General features: G+C 42.6%; 9 protein-coding genes; 6 read left to right on the top strand and 3 right to left on the bottom strand.

The window, feature by feature from the left end:
- Positions 1–1524: 1524 nt before the first annotated feature.
- On the top strand, positions 1525–1849 carry FFUJ_06816 (uncharacterized protein; the record flags this gene model as incomplete). XM_023576998.1 has 2 exons in its annotated part: positions 1525–1570; positions 1629–1849. The coding sequence occupies 2 exons, from the start codon at positions 1525–1527 to the stop codon at positions 1847–1849; spliced, it is 267 nt and encodes an 88-aa protein (XP_023430140.1).
- Positions 1850–3523: 1674 nt separating this feature from the next.
- On the top strand, positions 3524–4108 carry FFUJ_06815 (uncharacterized protein; the record flags this gene model as incomplete). The annotated part of the gene is made up of 1 exon (XM_023576997.1): positions 3524–4108. One exon carries the CDS (start codon positions 3524–3526, stop codon positions 4106–4108), a length of 585 nt encoding a protein of 194 aa, XP_023430139.1.
- A 1407-nt stretch (positions 4109–5515) lies between these two features.
- FFUJ_06814 (QUTG-like quinic acid utilization family protein) lies at positions 5516–6461 on the bottom strand (the record flags this gene model as incomplete). XM_023576996.1 has 2 exons in its annotated part: positions 5516–6294; positions 6434–6461. The coding sequence occupies 2 exons, from the start codon at positions 6459–6461 to the stop codon at positions 5516–5518; spliced, it is 807 nt and encodes a 268-aa protein (XP_023430138.1).
- Positions 6462–6828: 367 nt separating this feature from the next.
- FFUJ_06813 (uncharacterized protein) lies at positions 6829–8559 on the top strand (the record flags this gene model as incomplete). The annotated part of the gene is made up of 1 exon (XM_023576995.1): positions 6829–8559. One exon carries the CDS (start codon positions 6829–6831, stop codon positions 8557–8559), a length of 1731 nt encoding a protein of 576 aa, XP_023430137.1.
- Positions 8560–8704: 145 nt separating this feature from the next.
- On the bottom strand, positions 8705–10533 carry FFUJ_06812 (probable Maltose permease; the record flags this gene model as incomplete). XM_023576993.1 has 4 exons in its annotated part: positions 8705–9241; positions 9294–9723; positions 9758–9846; positions 9901–10533. The coding sequence occupies 4 exons, from the start codon at positions 10531–10533 to the stop codon at positions 8705–8707; spliced, it is 1689 nt and encodes a 562-aa protein (XP_023430136.1).
- Positions 10534–11153: 620 nt separating this feature from the next.
- On the top strand, positions 11154–11858 carry FFUJ_06811 (uncharacterized protein; the record flags this gene model as incomplete). The annotated part of the gene is made up of 1 exon (XM_023576992.1): positions 11154–11858. One exon carries the CDS (start codon positions 11154–11156, stop codon positions 11856–11858), a length of 705 nt encoding a protein of 234 aa, XP_023430135.1.
- A 1184-nt stretch (positions 11859–13042) lies between these two features.
- Positions 13043–13663, top strand: FFUJ_06810 (uncharacterized protein; the record flags this gene model as incomplete). XM_023576991.1 has 4 exons in its annotated part: positions 13043–13138; positions 13191–13316; positions 13374–13496; positions 13547–13663. The coding sequence occupies 4 exons, from the start codon at positions 13043–13045 to the stop codon at positions 13661–13663; spliced, it is 462 nt and encodes a 153-aa protein (XP_023430134.1).
- A 640-nt stretch (positions 13664–14303) lies between these two features.
- Positions 14304–15937, top strand: FFUJ_06809 (related to pisatin demethylase cytochrome P450; the record flags this gene model as incomplete). XM_023576990.1 has 2 exons in its annotated part: positions 14304–14627; positions 14681–15937. 2 exons carry the CDS (start codon positions 14304–14306, stop codon positions 15935–15937), a joined length of 1581 nt encoding a protein of 526 aa, XP_023430133.1.
- Positions 15938–16495: 558 nt separating this feature from the next.
- Positions 16496–17753, bottom strand: FFUJ_06808 (uncharacterized protein; the record flags this gene model as incomplete). XM_023576989.1 has 2 exons in its annotated part: positions 16496–17614; positions 17661–17753. The coding sequence occupies 2 exons, from the start codon at positions 17751–17753 to the stop codon at positions 16496–16498; spliced, it is 1212 nt and encodes a 403-aa protein (XP_023430132.1).
- Between the last annotated feature and the right edge of the window lie 3382 nt (positions 17754–21135).

The raw sequence follows: 21135 nt of genomic DNA, 5'->3' as shown, positions 1-21135 counted from the left end.
ACCGCCGAGTCCCGGATGATACGGAGTACAATAGGCTTTGCCATTTCTGTGTTTCATAAGCGAAGGGGAAAAAGGCTAATATTAGTGATTGAATCAACATTATTTGGTCCCGAACATAATGGTTATTGTTCTCAAACAGAGAGTTGTGCTTAGAGTAGGTTCTTCATGGCAGTGTAGATTAGTTACAGCCAGGCGCGACGATCATACCAGGTATAGCCAGAGGCAGGGTCATGGTAGACTTTCCCACCGTGCTCGCTTAACCAGAACTGCCTGATTGGATACTGTGTTATGGTCATTGACACGCAATTGAGGATCCTCGGATGAACTGGGATGACATGGAGGTGCTATCAGAGTTGAAAGCTGATGCAAGTCACGTCTCATCCTTGGACTGAAAGATAGACGTCGGTAACAATGAGAAGGTCAGTGATGTCGTATCTGATGTTGGAAGACAGGCTGAGCTCCAAATGAAGGGTCGGGTCGTGGCTCGTTTGTGGAGCCAGGGTGATCACAACACAGCCCTATTCCCCACTGCTATGACAGTTTTCAAGTATTATACGGACCAGCAAGGATTACATGCAGCACTAGGCCAACGGCTGACGTAGCTGTTGCTAGACGGACAAGGTGTGAAGCGATCCCGCCCGCGGAGATATGATCTGCTACCATGAGAATATGCTTTAGGGCTGCCAACACCGGAATTATAGCACGGCAATGGTCGATATGAAACGTTGCAAGGTACATGGATAACCAGATCAGGTTATGACATATCACACTGGCATGCTTCTATCCAAAACTGTCTCAATTTGTCTAGTGTACAAACACTTGTACCTGTCGAGCGACTTGTGGCTGAGAGCTTAATCAGCATTCGGAATTTAGCACCCAAACAATCCGCGAGTCTCGGAATTACGGCTCTATATCGGCTCGGGCAAGTCCGATCTGCTCGAGTCTCCATTGGCTAATGGCTTACACCAACCCATGCACTAAATCGCGCACCGATCAAGTGCCATGGATTGATCATCAGGGAACACATTTGAGGCTTCTTCAGGTTAGCATGGCTGAGGCTCGCGGTGGATCTTTGCTTTTAGGCTGTGTCTTTTCAGCTGCCTTGGTCCCGACAACATCAGACGATATCTTGGATCCCACAGCATGTCACTGGTGGTCATCTGGTGATCCTTCGTGATACTTGGCTTGAGTTAGACTTCCCACAAACAGGGGCAGATCAAATTGAAACATGACGATATACTTGATTCAAAGGACGCGGAACTGGGAGAGCTTGGTGCAGACTAAAGGTTCATGACAGCTTGCTAGCTCATGTGCACAGACGGTGAGACTATGGGCCAGGTTGGATCTACACATTAAGAACCTCATTTTGATAGTATTGCAGGCGTCAGGGTTCGATAGGGAGACCTTTTCTGAAAGCTATATCAAGGCTCGACTGTTCTTGGTGTGTTACAGAGCAAAATGAAAAAAAACATTGATTTCACCAACCGACCCAAGCCAATATCCCTCAAGCTCCAAGTCCACAGAATGTCTCGCCAAGCCACCAAGCAGCTCGGCGCCACTCGTACCAACGGTTCGTAAAGGATGCATGCTCTACGTCAACATTGAACAAAAGAACTAACCCCTACAAGACAACACTTCACGCAGAACGCTGTGTCGAGAGGCAAGAGTCCAACAGCAATACCTGCAGCGGCTGAGTCTTGGGGTCCAGACCTTGAAGTTACAGCGAGATCGGGACCCTGTGGTTCAGGCTCTGACTAAGCGTAACGAGTGTCTGGAGAAGGAGATACAGTATCTGCATACCCAAGCGATGGTAATGGCTCGGAAGATGTTTGAAAAAGACAACAATTAGAATTTGAAAGTCCAGGCAGTGTTTGAATGAATTCAAGATTTCCATATTCCCCAGCCTCTAGTTATGGTGGATGGGATGGAGGCTCAGAGCTCTGAGAGGCCTCCATTAGCAGCATGTAGTGGTTGCCTTGTGCATGAATCCAGCAAACGTCATGATATACGTAGCAAACCGGGGCACCATATATTACGCCCGCAAGCGACGTTCCCCGATATACATCGTCTTGTTAAACCATCATGAGAATGACCCCACCGACATTCACTGATGAGACGACAAAAGATGCTCTTGTTGTCTTGGAAGCGTACCTACAAGGTAAATTTGTCTTCGTCTCACAGCATCTTCGTCTAGCTGAAGCCGAATCTACAATACAAGAAGGGTCCATCTTGGCCTACGAGTTTGGAAGTTCCAGAGTGGAGAAATCGCCTGACTGTCGCTGCTGAGGCCAGGGATCCTGGCAAGGCAGTTTCATCGTTTTAAAAAGAGGTAATCTCAGATGATAATCCTCCAGCCAAGCCTGGTGGCTTTTCCAAAGCCACAGTTGATAATTATTGAAGCGGCATGCGGCATTTGCGTTTCGTGGAAGATGATTGTTATCTTGGCATCAGCGAGACCAACGTATCGAACATTCTGAGTCATATATCTCTCCGCACAGGGATCGCCCGGGAGCAACGACGTGTTATCCACGGGAACGATCTCAATGTTTGGCCTGGATTGAGGCCTGAGCGTCCAACTTTGGAGGGTGGATCATCGCAAGGCTGTTAGACATGCTCGGCCGAGCACTAGCCCAGCCTCTGAATGACAGCAGGGGTTTAGTCGACGGCAAAATTGAATCAACGCGTTGGATATGGATACTCATGTTAGCCGCGGTTGAGGTGCTTGGACTAATGATAGACACCAGGGGCCCCTAGCAAACTGCCAGAGGCTGGATGAGGAATGCTGTGGCGGGGATCCCGAGGGCTTCGCTTATCGCTAACAAGAGGGGAGAAACAAAATCCAAGGACTGAAGAAAAGCCTCTGCCCCACCGCCATGGCGCAAGCCAAGCTGTTGGTCCCTTACAAATGGTGCCAACCAAGGCGATTATTAAATAGGGCCATTTCTAAGCCCGTGGATTTAGACCCTATCTACATGGACATTTAAGAGACACCACGGGCGTCGTTGAATTCTCATCTACAAGCGAACAATTCAATCAAGCATTCACGTCTCATACAATACACACTACCATGATCGCGAAATCAGAAACAGATTCATCGTCTCTCCACCGTCTCCGCTCAATTCCTACTCCTTTCTTCATGCGTACCCGCTATGCATTTAAGCCCCAGCCGCACCCTCAGCTATCACCTATATACTCTCCTTTAGCCCTGGCGAGTTGGCCATCATTCACCATATCAAGCCTTCTGGCTGGGGGGAAGGCAATATCCTGAAGACTGGTCATCAAGGGTAGATTCCATCAAACTATTATCTTCTCTACAACCCAGAGCCTAAAGCCGCTTCTACAAACCATAGTCCCATTTTCAGATGCTGCCAATGCCATAGAAGCAAAGCTATCCGCTACTGAGCAAGGCAACAGCCACGTTGTTGAAAGCTTGTCAAAAGTCCTAGTACGTACAGTTCTTATCCTCTATCACTCCATCCAACTGATCCCCCGTCTCAAGGTGCTCGAATACTCCCTTAGATCGATGAATCTCTCGATAGATACCGCCGAGAACCTACAGACACTTCGTTTATCGATCCTTAAGCGCGTTTCCCTCCTCGACCAATACATCAAGAACACAAAGTCATTCGTGTCTCACCAACCGGACGATGGCTCAGACCCTGCCACAACCTCTGCCACAGAGCTTCAGAAACTTGCCTGGGGAATCATAGTCTCTGCGGACAATTTTATGAATGTAGTTCTCGGAATTAAGTCACGCTTCAGCTCCCGCTCCAGTCTCGTCGATACGGTCGAAATCGAAGACTCGATCAAATCCGCGACAGATGTTGGCGTTGCGCAAGAGAAGAAAAATGTTCGATTTGCGCTCGCAGATACATCTACAAGACATTCCATCCAAACAATCCGGTCCGAAATCATTCCGAAATCACAAAACAAGGTCGAGAATGGTACATCACAAGGATCGACACTCGGTAGCTCCGACCCTGAAATCCCTGCTTTGTCTAGGCCACAAAAAGGCCACTTCTCCCTGGCAGAAATCGTCAAATACCTCACTCACAACGACGATAAGGCCAAGACAGATCAGTTGGAGTCTACCTTCTTCCTTACCTAGAAGCTGTTTTGCACAGCACCTGAGCTGCTTACTGCTTTGGTGTTCTTATTCGATCTGGCTCAGCTTGCCCCAGAGCCAGAACAGAACAAAGTGCGATTTCGAGTATGTTATCTTCTCCGGCATTGGCTTAAATCAAATTAGGATCCAGGCGCAGATGCACAAGTGTTGGCTTCGTTAGAAGCTTTCCTTAAACAAGAAGTCTACTAATTCTTGCCACGATCTTCGGCATTGCTGTTCAACGTTCTGCAGCGCGCCAGGTCAAAAGCAGCCAGTAAGCAGTCTGATGCTCTATCCACTGCCCAAGACGCAGACTGCAGGAAATGTGAACACAACTGGGATGGTGGCTCATTGCACGGGCCGTTAAGGTTTAGCGTCTCACAACCAAATGAGCATTGGGCTGTTCACCATATGTCCTACGTATATCTTGCTTCCCAGATCTCTATAAAGCAGATAACTCTTTTCTGTTCTATTTAGTCTAGCGAACTCCTCGGCAGGAAGTGGCTAGGCAATAGTGCAATAGAGGCACCTAAGGTAGTTACTATATATTATCTCACTAATGGCATCTATAATTAAATAAGAGAGAGCATCTTAATAGAAGTTAATGCCAGAATCTATAGACTTATTATAGAAAAATAGATATTAATTGCAAATTATATATTCTAGATAGAAAACTTTAATAATCTGGTTACAGTTACTTCTAGCCTAGATAATAGCTTTATAATTAGTCTTTAGGCTTTGTAACAGTATATCTTACTGCTAGCTATTAAAATATTATAGTCTTTAAAAAGAATTATTAACCCTTTATAAAATTATAGGACTTTTTATATATTGTTTACCTTTTTAACTAAACCTTACCTTTTATTCCTTAGGGCTTATTTAAGTAAACTTATCTTTATTAAGAGGCAATTTAAAGAAGCTAGTTAAAAGAAGATAGAAAGGCCTTCTAGCCCTAATAGTATACTTATTAATTAGAGAATATATACTTATATAGCCTCTATTATTACCTTAGTTATAGACAGCTAGGTGCCATTTCCTATCACTTGGGATATTAAAATGCAGAGGTGGATAGAGTCTAGACTTTTAAATCTATAGTGTATGGACCAGAAGTGTTTGCAGACGGCATACTATAACAGAAGCAAGTGCCTAGAACCAGCTGGGAAAGGCACAATGCATCAGCATAGCTCTCGATCACTCATCCAGGCTGCTAAGAGCAAAGGCCATAAAGCACCATTGGCAAAATAGATACTAGAGGATATAAATTAATTGTGCAAGATTAGTTCCTCTTACAGCGTAAATGATGGGCCTCGATTTCAGTTGACTTTAAAGCCAATAAGTCAATCCAGTATATGTACAATTTGACTTTACTCTCCCCTCATTCCTCCAGTTTATGCACATTTGTCTTTCTGACTACTTCCTCAAGGCAGGGCCATAGGTTGACCGACTATCTCCAATTACGGTCCAGAACTCTTCTACAAACTCTTGCTGCCCAGTGGTCGCCGGCCTAACAGCAAGATATCGTCTATTATGTAGAGGAGGATGCATCTTGCCGGGATGTCCATCCACCATGATACCTCCAGCCTCCAATAAAACACACCAGGCTGCTGCCACATCCCACGCCCAGCAGCCACATTCCCAGAATGCATCCTGCTGCCCTGCGGCAACACGACAGATTGCGATGGCGGCTGAGCCCATGAAACGGAGAGAATTGGCAAAGTGACCCCCTGAGGCGACAGTCCTGGCCAACTTTGTAAATACCTTGAGGTTCAGATCGAAGTTGGGACCTTCTCTATCGCTGCCCCATTCCAAACCAATGCTGGCTGTTTGCAGATTCTCTAGAGGCAATGAACTCAGTGGCAATTTCCTTGGCGTCGAGCTACCCTGTGAGGCGAATGCTCCTCCACCTCGGACAGCACTCCAAAGCTCATCTTGAAACGGATTATATACCACGCCAATAGTAGGTTGTCCATGTATAACGAGGGCTATAGACACGCAGACCACTGGGAATCCATGAACGAAATTGGATGTGCCATCGATCGGGTCCACGATGAATGTTGGCTCGTCGGTGAGGGTGGTGCCATCCTTGAATGTCTCTTCACCGATAAAGGCGAACGTTGGGAACTGTTGTTGAAGTCTTTCGTAGATGGCCTTCTCGACGGCCTGGTCTGTCTCGGTAACAATATCTGCGGCTGAAAGAATGTTAGTAAGATAGCTAAGAGTTAGAGGAGAAATACTGGCTGTTTTTCTTTGAGGATGTGGTTGACAACGTTGGCCGTGCAGCATAAATCATCTCGCCAGCCTCCTTTGCGACGTCAACACAGAAAGCACATATATTTTGCAAATCATAATTGGCCATTTTGGCTGACAAGTGTCCGTTTTAATGCTTTCTAGGCCTTGTCGTGTAATACTGGGAAGTGGGTGAAGCAGCCGTGGCACTCCAATGAGGCAAGGCGAGCATAAATATGCATTCGCCCAATGCGGCGTTGAGTTCGCTCTTGGGAATTGAGACTTGGTCTCACTTAGCCTACCCCATTTCGCCATTCGGCACGAGATAAGAAGTCTCGGCTAGCGATATCGGGTACCCCACGTGGTCCTAATTATAATCAGACGATGCAACTACACGCTACCGTTTAAGGCTAGCCAAGGGATGGCACAGTACGTTAAGAATGAGGCAATTTCGTATCGTAGGCTTTTACCATCCGTCGTCCGGTCCAAGGAGCGCAATGTCAGAAACGAATGGAATACAGCAGCCGCAACAGTACCGCGGCCGGGTGCGGACCGGCTGCCTGACCTGTCGATCTCGAAAGGTTAGATGCGACGAAGCGAAGCCGACCTGTCGTAACTGCACAAAGTCACAGCGCTTCTGCGTATACAAGCCAAGACAAGCCCAGCAGCGAGTCTCAAAAGATTTCAATCAATTCTCGCCTGCCAAAGAAACGATTGAAGTCGCACCTGTACCTCAGCCCACTCCCCCGTCTTCCGGATATTGTGAAAGTAGCACGTCTAGTACGGTCTCTCCACTAGAAACAAGTCGCCAAAATGCATTTCATCACCCAGACGACTGGGCACTGGATGCTCCCCTGGGGATTGACACTGGACTGGGGAGATTCAGCGGCAGTCCACTATCTACTCAAGATAACCAAGCGGAAACGGACACAACGTCGAGCCTCATATCGCGAGACATCCAGTTATGCACAACCATGGATCTTCTCAGAGCGCATGATGAGCATCTTCAATCATCAACAGTGTTTCTAGAGCTGGTGGAGTGCCCTGGCATCACGCCCTTCGACAGAGTCAATTGGCATCACGCAAAGTACCAAATGGTCGAGCGATATAAGTCTTATCGAGCCGTCAGCCAAGCTATCACTGCCATATCTACACTACATCATACTATGATGTATAACCTATCACCAGCGAGAGCTATAGATTACGCTATTCATGCCAGGGCGTCGCTTAACGAACTCTTGGATGAACATAACCATGATTTCAGCACAGCCTTAGTAGCCATATTCATCTTATGTGTCTTCGAGCTTATTCTTTCTGATGAGGAGACTATTGCCTTCAAAGATCCAAGTCAAGCCTTGCTACAGAGGGTCAAGTCCTGGGCACAGAGCCCTTTGACACATACGCCGTTATGTAAACGTCTGATTACATGGTTAAAGATCATCCAAACTATCACCAATCGAGGGGGCGGGAGAGGACTACTTTCAGAAGGACTCTACGAGATGTTGCCAAACTACGAGGGGCCACTGCCTTTGCTTGAGACACTACCAGGCCATCAGCAGGATGTGTCGACGGACTTACATCAAGTCCTCAGTGCTCCATTGTTTGACTTTTACTTTCAGTTGCAGATTATATCTGGAAGAATTGCAAAGGAGACACACTATCGTCGCACGCGCAAGTCTGGAAGTGACCAGGATGAAGTCGTCAGAAGTATGACTGTGATCAAATCACAACTACAGGCTTTATGGGAAAGCCGATCGATGATACAACGTCAAACAGCCAAAGATATTCGTTCTCAATTGGCGCCCAGTATTGCAAACATCATCATAGATCTCATTCGTATATGCAATACAGCCTATTATGCAGAGTATGTCGAGATAGATCGGGTCCTCGGGGATCCATTGACGAAATGGACTGGCTCTAGAGAGGCAATACAGTCCATTAAACAGATTGTGGATGATGACTGGGAAGAAAGCTACATGACTGATGGTAAAGGGCTGAATCCCGGATATCTTCGAGCCCTATTTCTTTGCGCGATTGAGTGTATGGACCCAGAAGAAAATCAGTGGGCCGTCGAGAGAATTCGCGACATACGTGGCGCATCATATAGGAGTAAGTTCTTTGCAGATTTTGGCAGGGCCCTCTCGGAGGCACAGATCGAGAGGAAGAGGCGGGTTACGTCTAAGTACTTTTGCATTTGGTATTTTGGTGGACCGCCCCCTTTTTTATAGGGATGTCAACTGATCTCATGAATTGACCTAGATTTACTAGACTAATACTATACAACGCCTCCTTCTCCATATTCTATGACCAAAGACTCACCTCTCCAATCTTGTCAAAAGGCTAGACTAATGGGCTATTATTCACCTAGCTTCTTTAGTTCCTCTCCTTGCCATTGGCGCCAACCACAGCCTCTACCAAGTCAACAGAAGTTTTGGAGAAACAACGCAGGCTCGCTTTACGGTTGAACAAGATATCCACTTCGGCTGCTGTGCGATCTTTTGTTTCCGGCACACAGAAGTAAGCAAAGATAAAGGAAATGAGACAACCACCTGCCCAAAAGAAGCCTGTTTTGGCTCCCCAGTTCCAAGCGGTCGGATTGAGCTGATATGGTGTGAGAACGCCAGCGGTAATTGAAGTAATTGTGTAAAACCATCTAGCAAGCACGACTGTCTTGCTGCATAGGAGTGTTGACGGGACCTCTGAGCATATCGCGTTTGTCAGAGGGCCCATCGTCGCGTTGTAAAGGAATGACGAGACGATGAGGAGGGCAGCAATGGCCCACGAATATGAATGGTCAGAGGAGTTAGCTTGAGGAATTCCGATTCCGCCGATGAGTATCATGAGAACAAGCATGAGGAAAAGACTCCAGACATATATAGATCGACGGCCAAAAAGAGTCAACAGTGGCCACTAAGGTTTATGTTAATGAACATATTAATTTAATCTTGGCAAGGGAACTTACCGACACGAGTCCACCAACCAATGCCAATGAATAGTTGACAATGGTCATGTCGGACGCTTGAGTTGTTGGAAAGCCAGCTTGCTCCATGAAATAAGTTGAGTAGCTCCGTAGAGGGTTGCCGCTGAGAGTCTGAATACAGTAGACACCAATTGCAATCAGTGTTCTCTTCAGATCTGTCCCTTTGAAGCAGGCCAGGTATGATGTCTCAGCGCTAATGGCCTTCTCGAAATTGGTCGTCACTACCATAAAAGAGACAGCCTTGTCGATGTCGAAGTGAGCGTGTTCCGTAGATGTGAGTCGCTTTAGTACCTTTTTCGCTTCTTCCAATCTTCCTCTTCGGACGAGCCACCACGGCGATTCAGGTGCGAAATAGAGGCTTGGGACCAGAATAAGGGGCCAAACCCATCTTCCATGTGTTAGCCGACATGTGCTGTTAGAACGGAGTCCAAACACTTTTCACATACTGTATGGCAAATGGAATTCTATATCCCCACTCGTCGCCACGTACGAGAAGGGCTCGAAGAATGCCGGCGCCGATAAGATGACCGATTGCCTAAACATCGTCAGCCTCACTCTATTACAGATCGCACATTCGGATACATCATACCCAGCAGGTGTTCACCCAAGTCGTCAAATAAGCCTGAAGACAAACGGGTGATATTTCCTTAGCATACACGACAGGAATCGTTTGGTAGAGGCCCATGAAAATTCCTGAGTTTGAGTTGTTAGACAGGGTCATATTGAAAACGGTTTCGATCAGCTCACCAAATAGAACTTGGCCAACCTCAAGGACCGCAAGGCTAGGAGCAAAAAAGGGGATAAAGATGAAGGCAGCACTGGCAGTTAGGCCAAGGGTCATGGTCTTGCGGAAGCCGAACCTCTCGGTCATGTAACCAGACACCAATAAGCCAACCAACTGGCCACAAGCACTACCGTTGGTGAGACCAGCCTGCCAAGGAGCCGGGATCTGATAAGTGTCGCCTTTGGCAGGCTGCCCGTAGCGCTTCCGGAACTCTGGAAAGCCGAACATATTGCCCATGAGCATTGTGTCATAGCCTTCCATGAAGATGGCGGTAGACATGAGAAGAGCCCATAAAACAGATTTACGATACAGCTTGAGGGCATCGAAGAACTTGAGGTCATGCTCTTGAGCATTGGCATCTTGCGCGTCGGCGATCCAATCAAGCTGAGTGGCCGCGGGGCCGTCAAGGGTTTTGGCCGTGTTGTTGGAATGAGACATTGGTTCTGTTTGCTTGTCTATGTAGTCCGGATTGTTTTAGTTTGGTGACGGTGAAGGCAGGCAGGTAATGCTAATATCAACGTCTCTATATGATATATATAGTAGGACGCAATATACACAACCGTAGCTCATACATTCGGCAGTAAGAAACGACCAGCCAGTTAATAAAGGTTAACCGCCAATCATATTCATCCAATGTTCCCCGTGGGCAACTATTCATTAAGCTTTCCCAGCTAATTGACGCTAGTCCGTAAGTATCTATCGAAGTTACAGAATGCTTATCTCGAGCCGAGTCTTATCCAGGCCACGTATTCGCCCTGTGGCGCCAACATGGTTCCCTTGACATGATTTCGCCAACGCTATATTCTTAGTGGCAGTGCGGAGTAGTCTAGGAATGATCAGGTCACAAAACTCCTATCTCGTGCCGAGGCGTTATCTTTTGCCGAAACTATGGGCCTTTTGCTGTTAGCCTTTGTCCACGTGGGATCTATAAGAAACCCAAGGCCAGAAGCTCTCGGACCGACGACAGTCAATCACATTTCCCTTTTCTTCTCTGATAGGTTTTCAGCGCAAACTTTGACATCGCAAGACGCAAAATGATTTTCGGTTCTGTAGCCGAAATGGCGACTGACGGCCAAGTTTATCCACCGGCTGTACACACCAAGTTTTCTCCAGACGGAAATCCCCTGCGTTACCCTGGAAATACGACTGTTTGTCATATCCCAGCTGAATCGCCTGTCCTTCTCGGGCTTTGGGATGTATACAACACCATCGCCTCTCATCCAACACTTTCGAAAAGATTCCGTCTGCTCCCGCCCGATTCGTGGCACATGACGGTATTCGACGGCGTCCGCGAAGAAGAGGCCGAACCTGGCATGTGGCCAGAGGGCTTGGAGAAGTTACCTCTGGATGAATGCACGAGGAACTTTTCTAAGACTATCAAAGATCTGGGTCTCTCATTGATGGCGGAGGGTCTGGCACCGCCATACAAGATGCGTGTTAATGGTTTCCAATTTGGTCAGTTTGGCATGGCACTCGATATTGTGGGAGCGACAGACGAAGAAGACAAACGCATGAGAAGACTGCGCGACAGGCTCGCTGACGCTTTTGGGTTCCGCGCTCCTAACCACCTGACGTACCGTTTCCACGTTAGCATAGCGTATCTAATCCGATGGTTGGAAGGCGAGGATCAGGCTGAGCTTGAGAAAGCCGTTGCGGGCTGGCTGCCAAAGATAAAGAAAGATTTTGAGCTTGGAACGGTTGAATTCTGTACCTTTGATGACATGTTGTCGTTCCCCAGACTTTTCTATCTAGGCGAGACGTAAAAGGACAAAGCATTACCTTAACTTTACTATTCATAATTGCGGCGCAAGAAGTCATAAGTGACTTGAGATATTTACAAATTCATTGAAGATCTATGCTTGAAACTACCGACTAATGTTTTTATAAGCGTTTTACTTTGAGTTGATAGACCTGACAGATGATGCTTACATCACTTGCATCACACAAAGGCTCGTCCGTCTTGGTATAATGTCTAAGTTGTGAGCTAGAAGTGTTACTTGTAGTTGAGACTTGTGGCTGAGAGTTTATTCCGGCAGACAGAACTTAGCTCGTCCGTCGCGCATCCTGCTCCCCGTTTCGATTCCCCGGAGAGTCTGAGTCTGCTCTTGGCCAACAGAACTCTACAAGCCTTACGATTATGAAATGGCCCCATTACATCTTGTTTATCGTTATGGCACCATCAAAGCTGGTGAGCTCTTCTTGATGCAGGTGCGAATATTCATTCTCGCGATGATCAAGGACATACTCCATTTCATTTAGCATGTAAGTATAGCTAAGTCCAAATTCCTGAATTTATCTGCGAGTAAGTACCGGCTACTCAGTTCACGGATGAGAATGCATACTTCAGTCAACTGTTGGCATTGGCGGTTGTTAATTCCAGGGGGCCAGAATGATGATCAGGAAGTTGATGATCGAAAGACACGGGCCCCCGGAGACCTCGCTAGACGGACATTGCATCAGCCCCCGAAACCCAGGAGCCTGGTTCACGGGTATGATAGACGCATGGGCTTGGCTTGGGCGGCCGACTCGCTTACCAATGCGGAAGCTGAAAATGGGAGCTGAAAGATTTCAGAACCCGACAATAAGTGCTGATTGGGCTCCGGTCACTTAGGCCTTTATGCAAATTGCTTTTGATGCCACCCAATAATTTTCGAAAATGTGAGGCGAGACTAGCGTAGATCGCTTTGGCCACCAATGTTCAGTTAGACACCCTGGCACCTCAATAACTTGGTACAGATCAACAAAGATTCACGTATTTCTCGGCAATAATAGAATGGATATCTCGAATGGGCTAACGATAGTTAATTACCGAACAAGATCGGTGCCTGACGGCCCCACCCCGCCATTTTTAGATCAGGCTTGATATCAATTAAATATTCTGTCCTCCTCACCGACTTCATCCAACATTGTAAAGAATCGTCATCTATCGCACTAAATCATCGCAAAAATGAAAGAAGTCTCCCGAAACCTAAGCGCTGTTGAATCTGCTGTAGCACAGCTTTGTGCTGCGCTACGAGGTGATGCGCAATCAAAAGCTGGACAGGTACCGCCTTTCCATGGCCCCCTTGATAAACATCAGCTGACCATATCTATAGACTCGTATCAATATCGCAGCGATCAACTTGAAGAGCGCCCTTCAAGCTATGGGCGACTCCCAGTCGGCAGTTGAGAGCTCTGGTGACGACACCAAGAAGAAGGCCCTCCAAGACTTGATTGGCCCAGTAAGTTCCAACGGCTTGAAGATGCACTTTGCGGCTACTAATATTCAGACTTTGTAGTTTTCGAAAGGTCTTAGCCAATTTGCAAAAATCATCACGAATGTCTACGATCGTGGACCTCTTCCTGATACTGTTGCATTAGACTTGAAGCCTGTTCTGGCCAAGTATGAAGAAGTTCAAAAGGTGAGCACCCCGCATCGTATTGAAAGAAGATAATTAATGTGAATAAACAGTCTTACCAGAAGCTTGCCACCGAAAGTGGCCTTAAAATCGATTTGTACATGCCTGGAATGTCAAATGTACTGCCAACAAATGTGGAGGAGGCCTTCGGCAAGCTTGGCGGGCGGTAGAGCAAGGCCGCTGATATGGCATTATCCTTTCGTTTTGGTCAAATACCTACATGCTGCATCCCCAGGCTTCGAAATCGAGCAGGATAGCACCTTGATATATTGGACTCGCAGCAATACTGTTACCTAAACTCACGCTGTTGGGTTCTTCGTACAGACCTCTGATGCTCGATACTTCTGACGTATCAGAGCATGCATCACACTCCTAGAACATTAACAGTAGCCGCTGTATCCTCCGAGTATGCAAGCTCACTGCATTTCCGTGATTAATGCTAACTCTGTAATTGGGCAGAGGGGTAGGCGAGGTCTTGTGCATGGGCTGGGCTGCATAATGAGCAGCGGATCTGCAGATCTATTGTTATTGCTATTGGCCGCGAAGATTGGCGTATGTAGTCAGGGTTTCCTTTTCTCCGGGGTATCTCCTCATCGGGAAGATTGCGCATTTACTTCCGAAAAAGGTCGTATTTGGTGCATAGATGCCATCAGCCCTGTGATATCTTGATATACATATAACAACTCTTCTTTCCACGTTTATTCATTCTTTCTGTCTGACTTTATTCCCCGCATCGGCCTTGACTCCTCTGTGTCATTTGTAGAAGCTCTTTATAATATCTTTTCTACCAACCCTAGCCACTCCCATAAAATGCCTAACGTCAATCTTTCTGTCGTAAAAGCAGCAATCTTCTCTCTTACGTATCACTTTGCGGGGTCGTTCGTCTTACTCTTGGCTCTGAGTTATGTTTACAATAGATATCGGCCTGGTCTTTCTCGTATTCCGGGACCGTCCCTCGCAAAGTGGACAAAACTTTGGAGACTTTACGATGTTTACAAAGGTCAATCTCATCAGACGGCTATCAAACTACACAAAAAGCATGGCCCGCTTGTTCGAATTGCACCCAAAATTATATCTGTTGGTGATCCTGCAGCCATAAAAACCATCTATGGGTTGACTGGTGCATTCCCCAAGGTTGGTGAATTAACCTCTCCAGCTATATGCTTATAGTGAAATTGACTTTCCAGTCGGCATTCTACCCTATTCAAAGTATTTCTTGGAATAAGAGACCGCAAATGAACCTTTTTTCAACACGGGACCCTGTTTATCACAGGGAACAGAAAAAGAAGGTTGCGCACGCTTACAGTCTGACCAGTCTTCTTGGATCCGAAGAGGCAATGGACTCCTGTACTGAACTCTTCACTTCACGTCTCGACGAATGGGCCATGACCCAAAAGCCCATTGATCTAGGTGCTTGGCTTCAATATTATGCTTTCGACGTCGTTGGTGAAGTAACCTTTGCACAGAAGCTCGGGTTTTTAGAGACGGGCGGAGATGTTGATGGAATGATGGAAACCATTGAAGGTATCCTCTTCTACGCATCTATGTGTGGACAGGTCCCTGAGATGCACCCATTTCTACTGGGTAACCCTTTGTTTCCCTATTTAATTCCAGCCATGGAGTCGTGGAATGCAGTCTTGACTTTCACCCTAAAGGCCATCAATTCTCGGACAACTATTCAACGAGACGGCGAACTGGAGCTCAGCGATGACGGAACCAGGGACTTCCTGTCAAAGTGGGCTGCAGTAAAGGACAAGGACCCGCTCAAGATGAGTACCCGAGACGTTATTACACATCTCTCAACCAACGTCTTTGCTGGATCGGATACTACCGCTATAGCTCTCAGAGCAATTATTTACTTCCTTATCAAACATCCAGATAAAATGGGAAAGGTTGTAGACGAGATCGATACAGCCAATGAAAGCGTAAAGCTCAGCGATCCTATCTCATACAAGGAATCCACTACTCATCTGCCATACATGGGAGCTGTGATCAAAGAAGCAATGCGGCTACATCCCTCTGTCGGGCTACTCATGGAGCGACATGTCCCGCCCCAGGGAGCAGCGATATGCGGGCAATTCATTCTTGGAGGCACAATTGTCGGCATCAACCCGTGGGTTCTTCACTCGGACCCCGAAGTGTACAAGGATCCTGAGTCCTTTATTCCTGAGCGCTGGTTGACTGCAGACGCCGAGTTACTCTCCAAGATGGAAAATAGCTTTTTGTCTTTCGGTGCAGGCTCGCGAACTTGCGTTGGGCGTTACATTAGTTTGATGGAAATGCACAAGGTGGTGCCGCAGTTACTCAGGAGGTATACTATCGAGCTGGAGAATCCCAAGGCTGAGTGGCGAACATCGAACCGTTGGTTCGTACAGCAGCTTGGGCTAATTTGCAATCTGAAGAAAAGAACATGGATTAGAGAATACTCGCAGTATCTTGTATGATCCATCGAAAAGCCAGTTGAGATAGTAAAACCAATATTTCGACTTGGTTTCCATCTCTGAATTATTCTCGAGGATAACTGATCTGACCTGCACTGTTGCCTCCGTTTGCATATCCTCCGGTGTACATGGCAGTTTTCTCCCTTGCTTTCTACTCCTTGGACTGCCGATGACGCGTCCAGCAAAGAACCTAGGAAATGGGTATTTGACAACAAAATGCAATCAGGGTGCAAGGCTTATAAGTAAGTCTCTGAACACATTCAGTTCAAGCATCTTGTAATACTTTTAATGCTTCTCTTTGGGTGTTGTAGAATCCCTCCTGTGCGCTACGATAAAGTGAGATCATCATGTAAGCGCTGCCTTTCTATGAGCACAAAGCGTCACATATACAGTACTCTCAGCTCAAGTCCTTAGTCTAGACCCCATGTCATGTCTCGATGCAGGCATCGATATTCTTTTGATCGTGACCCAAAGACCACCCTGCAGCTTTTCTTTCTCCATGGAAGTGGCTGCACCAATGTCCGAGGTTAAATTCCGTTCATTTTGATGATAGTAATATACCTATAGTCTGTTTTTCTTTCTATATACACCAAGCATCTTCTTATCAAGCTTCTCTACAGCTCTTAAATCTCCCTCCTCTAAATCATCCTCAAGCTCAGACTCTCCAAGCTTTTGGTAGGTGAAAAGAAGTTGTCCGTCTTCACCCCGACGCCATCGCACGATTTTGAAGATTCTGGGTGCGATCAGCGACATATCATTCTCTCCTGTTCGCACTTTTGGATCGCTCTTAAAGTAGGTAATCAGAGCAAAAGGATGCGAATTATGGACAACTTTCTCGTCACACCATGTCGGAGCCCAATTGAAAGCCAGCCTTGAGATCTCAAATCGCTCGTGGTTTAGGTTTGCTCGGTGACCATAAAGTACTTGGAGAGCCTTGCGATCCTCTTGGCGCTTTGCACCGTTCATCCAGTGCTCGTACTGGCGGGGCCATTTATCTCGCACTTCAGCAACGGTCATATAGGTAGGCCTATATCGGAACAAGGCCTTACCTTCTGGTTCCTCTGGATCATCTGACCATTTTTCGATTGTGGATATAAGACCTGGATGGAGGACAGGATCTCCGACAGTCTGTACCCAAAACTCCGCTTGACTCCTGTCCTTGTATCCCACGATCTTGAGAACTTGAAGATCAACTTCATCGTAGGGCCGCCCTACAGGCTTTCCGTCAGCGCCCAAGCGGGCGTGCCAGTATGTGCAAACAGCAGCATTGTCAAACTTTTGAACCGTGGCCTCTGGAATCCAGTAATGGACAAGTCCTGCAGAAGGTTGCCCAGTATTCTCTTTGAAAGCAACACGTAACTCGAAATAGCGTTGCTCCCTAAATCTTCTGTACGCATCGATATACTGAGGAGATCCATTCTTGAGCAGATGCATAAAGCCCTTCTCGGACTGGTCGATGAAATAATTGCTGATTTGGCTAGAGTCAGATTCGACCTGGGGATCATTCGCCGGTCTCGACGGTCCCTCTATTAGCTGACGTCTCTCTGATAAAGAATTAGTGTCATCGGATCCTGTATCTGTAGTGTCTGTCGTCTGTGTATCCGGTATAGCCCTGGGGGCACTAAACTCAGTTCGTTCAATAACACGAAAGAGCTCGTCTTCGAGCGCCTGAACCTGGGACTATATAGTGTCAGAGATGATGATATTGAATACAAAATACACAAACCTGACGAGTTCGCAGGTGTTCTTTCAGGTCATCTAGCGAATGTAGAGTGGATTCGCAACAAGGGCAGTCTTTAGGATACGCTAATGTTGCCATGTTAACTTAGGCGCCAAATACAGAAGGCCAAATCGATATCTATACCAAAATTCATCTCTTAGTAGGCCGACCCTATACCATATAGTGCTATAGTTAATATTCCTTATAATTTAATATAAGCAAGATAAATATAGATTTAACTAATTATAGCCTCTTACTTAAAAGGGTTATATAGCTTTATATAACTTTATAATAGTTATTATTAATCTTAAGTTTAGCTTTATTTTTATCCCTTAAATCTATTATATTTTATAAAGTAAAAAATCTTTACTTTTAGTATATTATATTTACCTATAATTACCCTTTATAACTTAATATATACCTTATTAAATTTATATACTTTAAAGCTTTATTTTTATTTTACTTTAAAGTAATTTAAAGTATATTCTCCCTTTAATTTTATATCTAAAGCTAGATTATTAAGGCGCTAGACTTTAGCCTATATTAACCCTTCTTTTACCTTACCTTTATACCCTCTTATACCCTTATATTATATTAATTAAAGTTATATAATTAAAGGCTTTATTTTTATATCTCTTTTATCTTTTATTTTTTATATTTTAATATATTATATAAGTAACTTAAGGCTAATATCTAATTAAAGGATCTATTTAAATATTATAAAGATCTATATAATTTTATAATATTATACCTTTTTATAAAACTATAAAGGCTAAAAGGAAGCACTTAGCCTATAAAGCTAAAAAAGCTTATTTTATAGAAAAGGTTAAAGCTAAGTATATTACTATAAAGAAGGCTAAAGCTAAGTATATTACTACTAAAAAGGCTAAAGCTAATTATATTACTACTAAAAAGGCTAAAAAGAAATATATTACCTTTAAGAAAAAACTTAAAGCTAACTGTATTACTACTTAAAAGAAAAAGGCTAAAAAAGCCTATATTACTACTAAAAAGTTTAAAGTAAAGTATATTAAATTAAAGTAATATTATAATAAGCTTATAGAAATACTTATTTATATTAAAAAGGAAATAAATAATAAAGCTCTTAAAGAAAATTATATTATTAAAAAGGAGTAACTTAAATATTAGCTATATATCCTTAAATATAATAATAATAAAGACTATAAAGCTATAAAGGAAGCTCTATAATATAACTTTAGTAACTATACTTTTAAGTATCTAGCTAAAGAGGTTAATAGAATTCTTACCTCTACCTTTAATTATAAGGCTAAATGCCCTCCTATAAATCTATAGTTAACTATTTAGGTATATATAAATATATTAAAAAATTATTCCTATAAAGGCCTTATATATATAAAGTTTAATAAAAATAAAGTAAGATATTTAATTACTTTCTATTTTATATTATATTATATTAATTTATATAGCTTTTTAAAGAGCCTAATTTACTTTTTTTATATAAAAAAAAAGGCAAAAACCTTAAGGCTAAATATATACTTAAATTCTTATTATAGAATGCCAATACTATACTTTACTATCTATATAAATTTATAATACTTAAATTACTTTTATATAATAAGTATATATTTAGTAATAGTGCTTTTATTTATTACTATATTATAGCTCTATCTAAAGGCTATATTAATTACCTTTAGAACTATTTAGGACTAAACTGCAGCTATATTAGAGGTATATATTTATAGTGCCTTATATATCTCTATATTAACTTATTTAATAGTAACTCTTAAAAAGTATAAGGCTATATTTAATACTATTTCTATTATTAGTAATAGCAGTAGCTCTTTATCTAATAGTAAAGAGGACCTTATAGATATATTAAAAGACTTTACTAAAAAGGAGTGTTATAGACTCTTTTAATTCTTTTATAAGGTTATTAACTATAAAAAGAAAAAAAAGAAGTCTAAAGGTAAAGGTAAATCTAAATCTAAAAAGGTAAAAGGCAGTAAATAAGATATTTTAATTCTATATATAACTATTTAAAATAGTATTAACTTCTTTTAGCTACCTATAATTAATTTTTAGGTCTTTATTTTTATAAAGATATAGCTTATAGGTTATAAATTATAACCAGCATTATAGGCATATAAAGCACTATAGAGCATTATAGGTTACTATAAATAACTATAAGGCATATAAAGCATTATAATACCTAATAGCAAAAGTTTAATATTTTTATTAACTTACTTTATTAATTAATTATATCTTTAAATTATATCTATAATAGATATATATATAGATTTTATAATACCTTATAGTATCTTATAGCACCTTATAATTCCTTATTATAAGTAATTTTAAATATTTTTCTTAGTATTACTAGCTATAATTAATATAATATACTTATATACTATATCTTAAGGCTATATACTATAGTATAAGGCTATATATTATTCTTTACAGTCTTATCTTAAGCCTCTTAATATAAATTTATTTTCTTATATTATATTAATCTTTCTTTTAACTTTATAATAAGCTCTAAAGGGCGCCCCCCTATTAACCTTAATGCTTTCTGTATTTAAATTAAATAATAAAAGTATTATAACCAAATAACTGCAAATAATATTATACGGCATATTTTAACTAAGTTATTTCTACCTCTTATAGAGTATTATATCAATATCTTTAGACTTGGCAGTTAGATCAAATAATATCTAATATAACTTAGGCCCAAACGGAAAATATTAAGGCATTATGAAATTATATTAAAGAGCTTTTCTTTAAAAATATTCTTAAAGATAAAAATATCCTTTTCTAGTTATAAAAGGAAGGCTTTATAATAACTAATAGAGGGCTAATTAAAATATAATAAAGCCTTAGCCTTTTATAGCATTAAACCCCTAAGTAGAAAAAAGAATAACTTATTAAATTGCACTATTTCTTTAAGAATAATACCTTACTAAATACTAAGCTACAGTTATTTAGTTAGATATATTTCTATACTTATATTTAGCAAAAATAGCTATCCTTAAGTTAATAGGCACTATATAAAGCATTTTATAACTTTATGCCTATAAATATAACCGATTAATAGAATATAATATAATACTATTAAACTAAATAGATAGCACCTAGGCCTAACTTTATTTAATTAATTAATACTTATAATAAGTTAAAGGTATAAGGAATTAAAATATATATATTAATTAATATATACTTATAGTATATTATATAGCTATATATTAATATATTAGCTAATATATTATAAAGTATACTTAAATAATACCTTTATATTCTAGAGAATTAAAAGAGTATACCTCTTATTATTTAATTAAATTATAGTAATAAGACTCTTATAATAGCTAGGGCTTATTTTTACCTTTTATAAGCGTAAAGCTCCCTATAGGCTACTATAGCTTAGTAAATACAATTTTTATAATTATTAAATATATAGCAAAAGTATATATAATAAAAAGATTAAAAGTTAGTAATACTAACTTAG

This window comes from Fusarium fujikuroi, chromosome FFUJ_chr05, assembly GCF_900079805.1.
Source record: "Fusarium fujikuroi IMI 58289 draft genome, chromosome FFUJ_chr05".
In the NCBI taxonomy this organism is placed as follows: domain Eukaryota; kingdom Fungi; phylum Ascomycota; class Sordariomycetes; order Hypocreales; family Nectriaceae; genus Fusarium; species Fusarium fujikuroi.
This window is presented reverse-complemented; position numbering and strand designations above follow the sequence as displayed.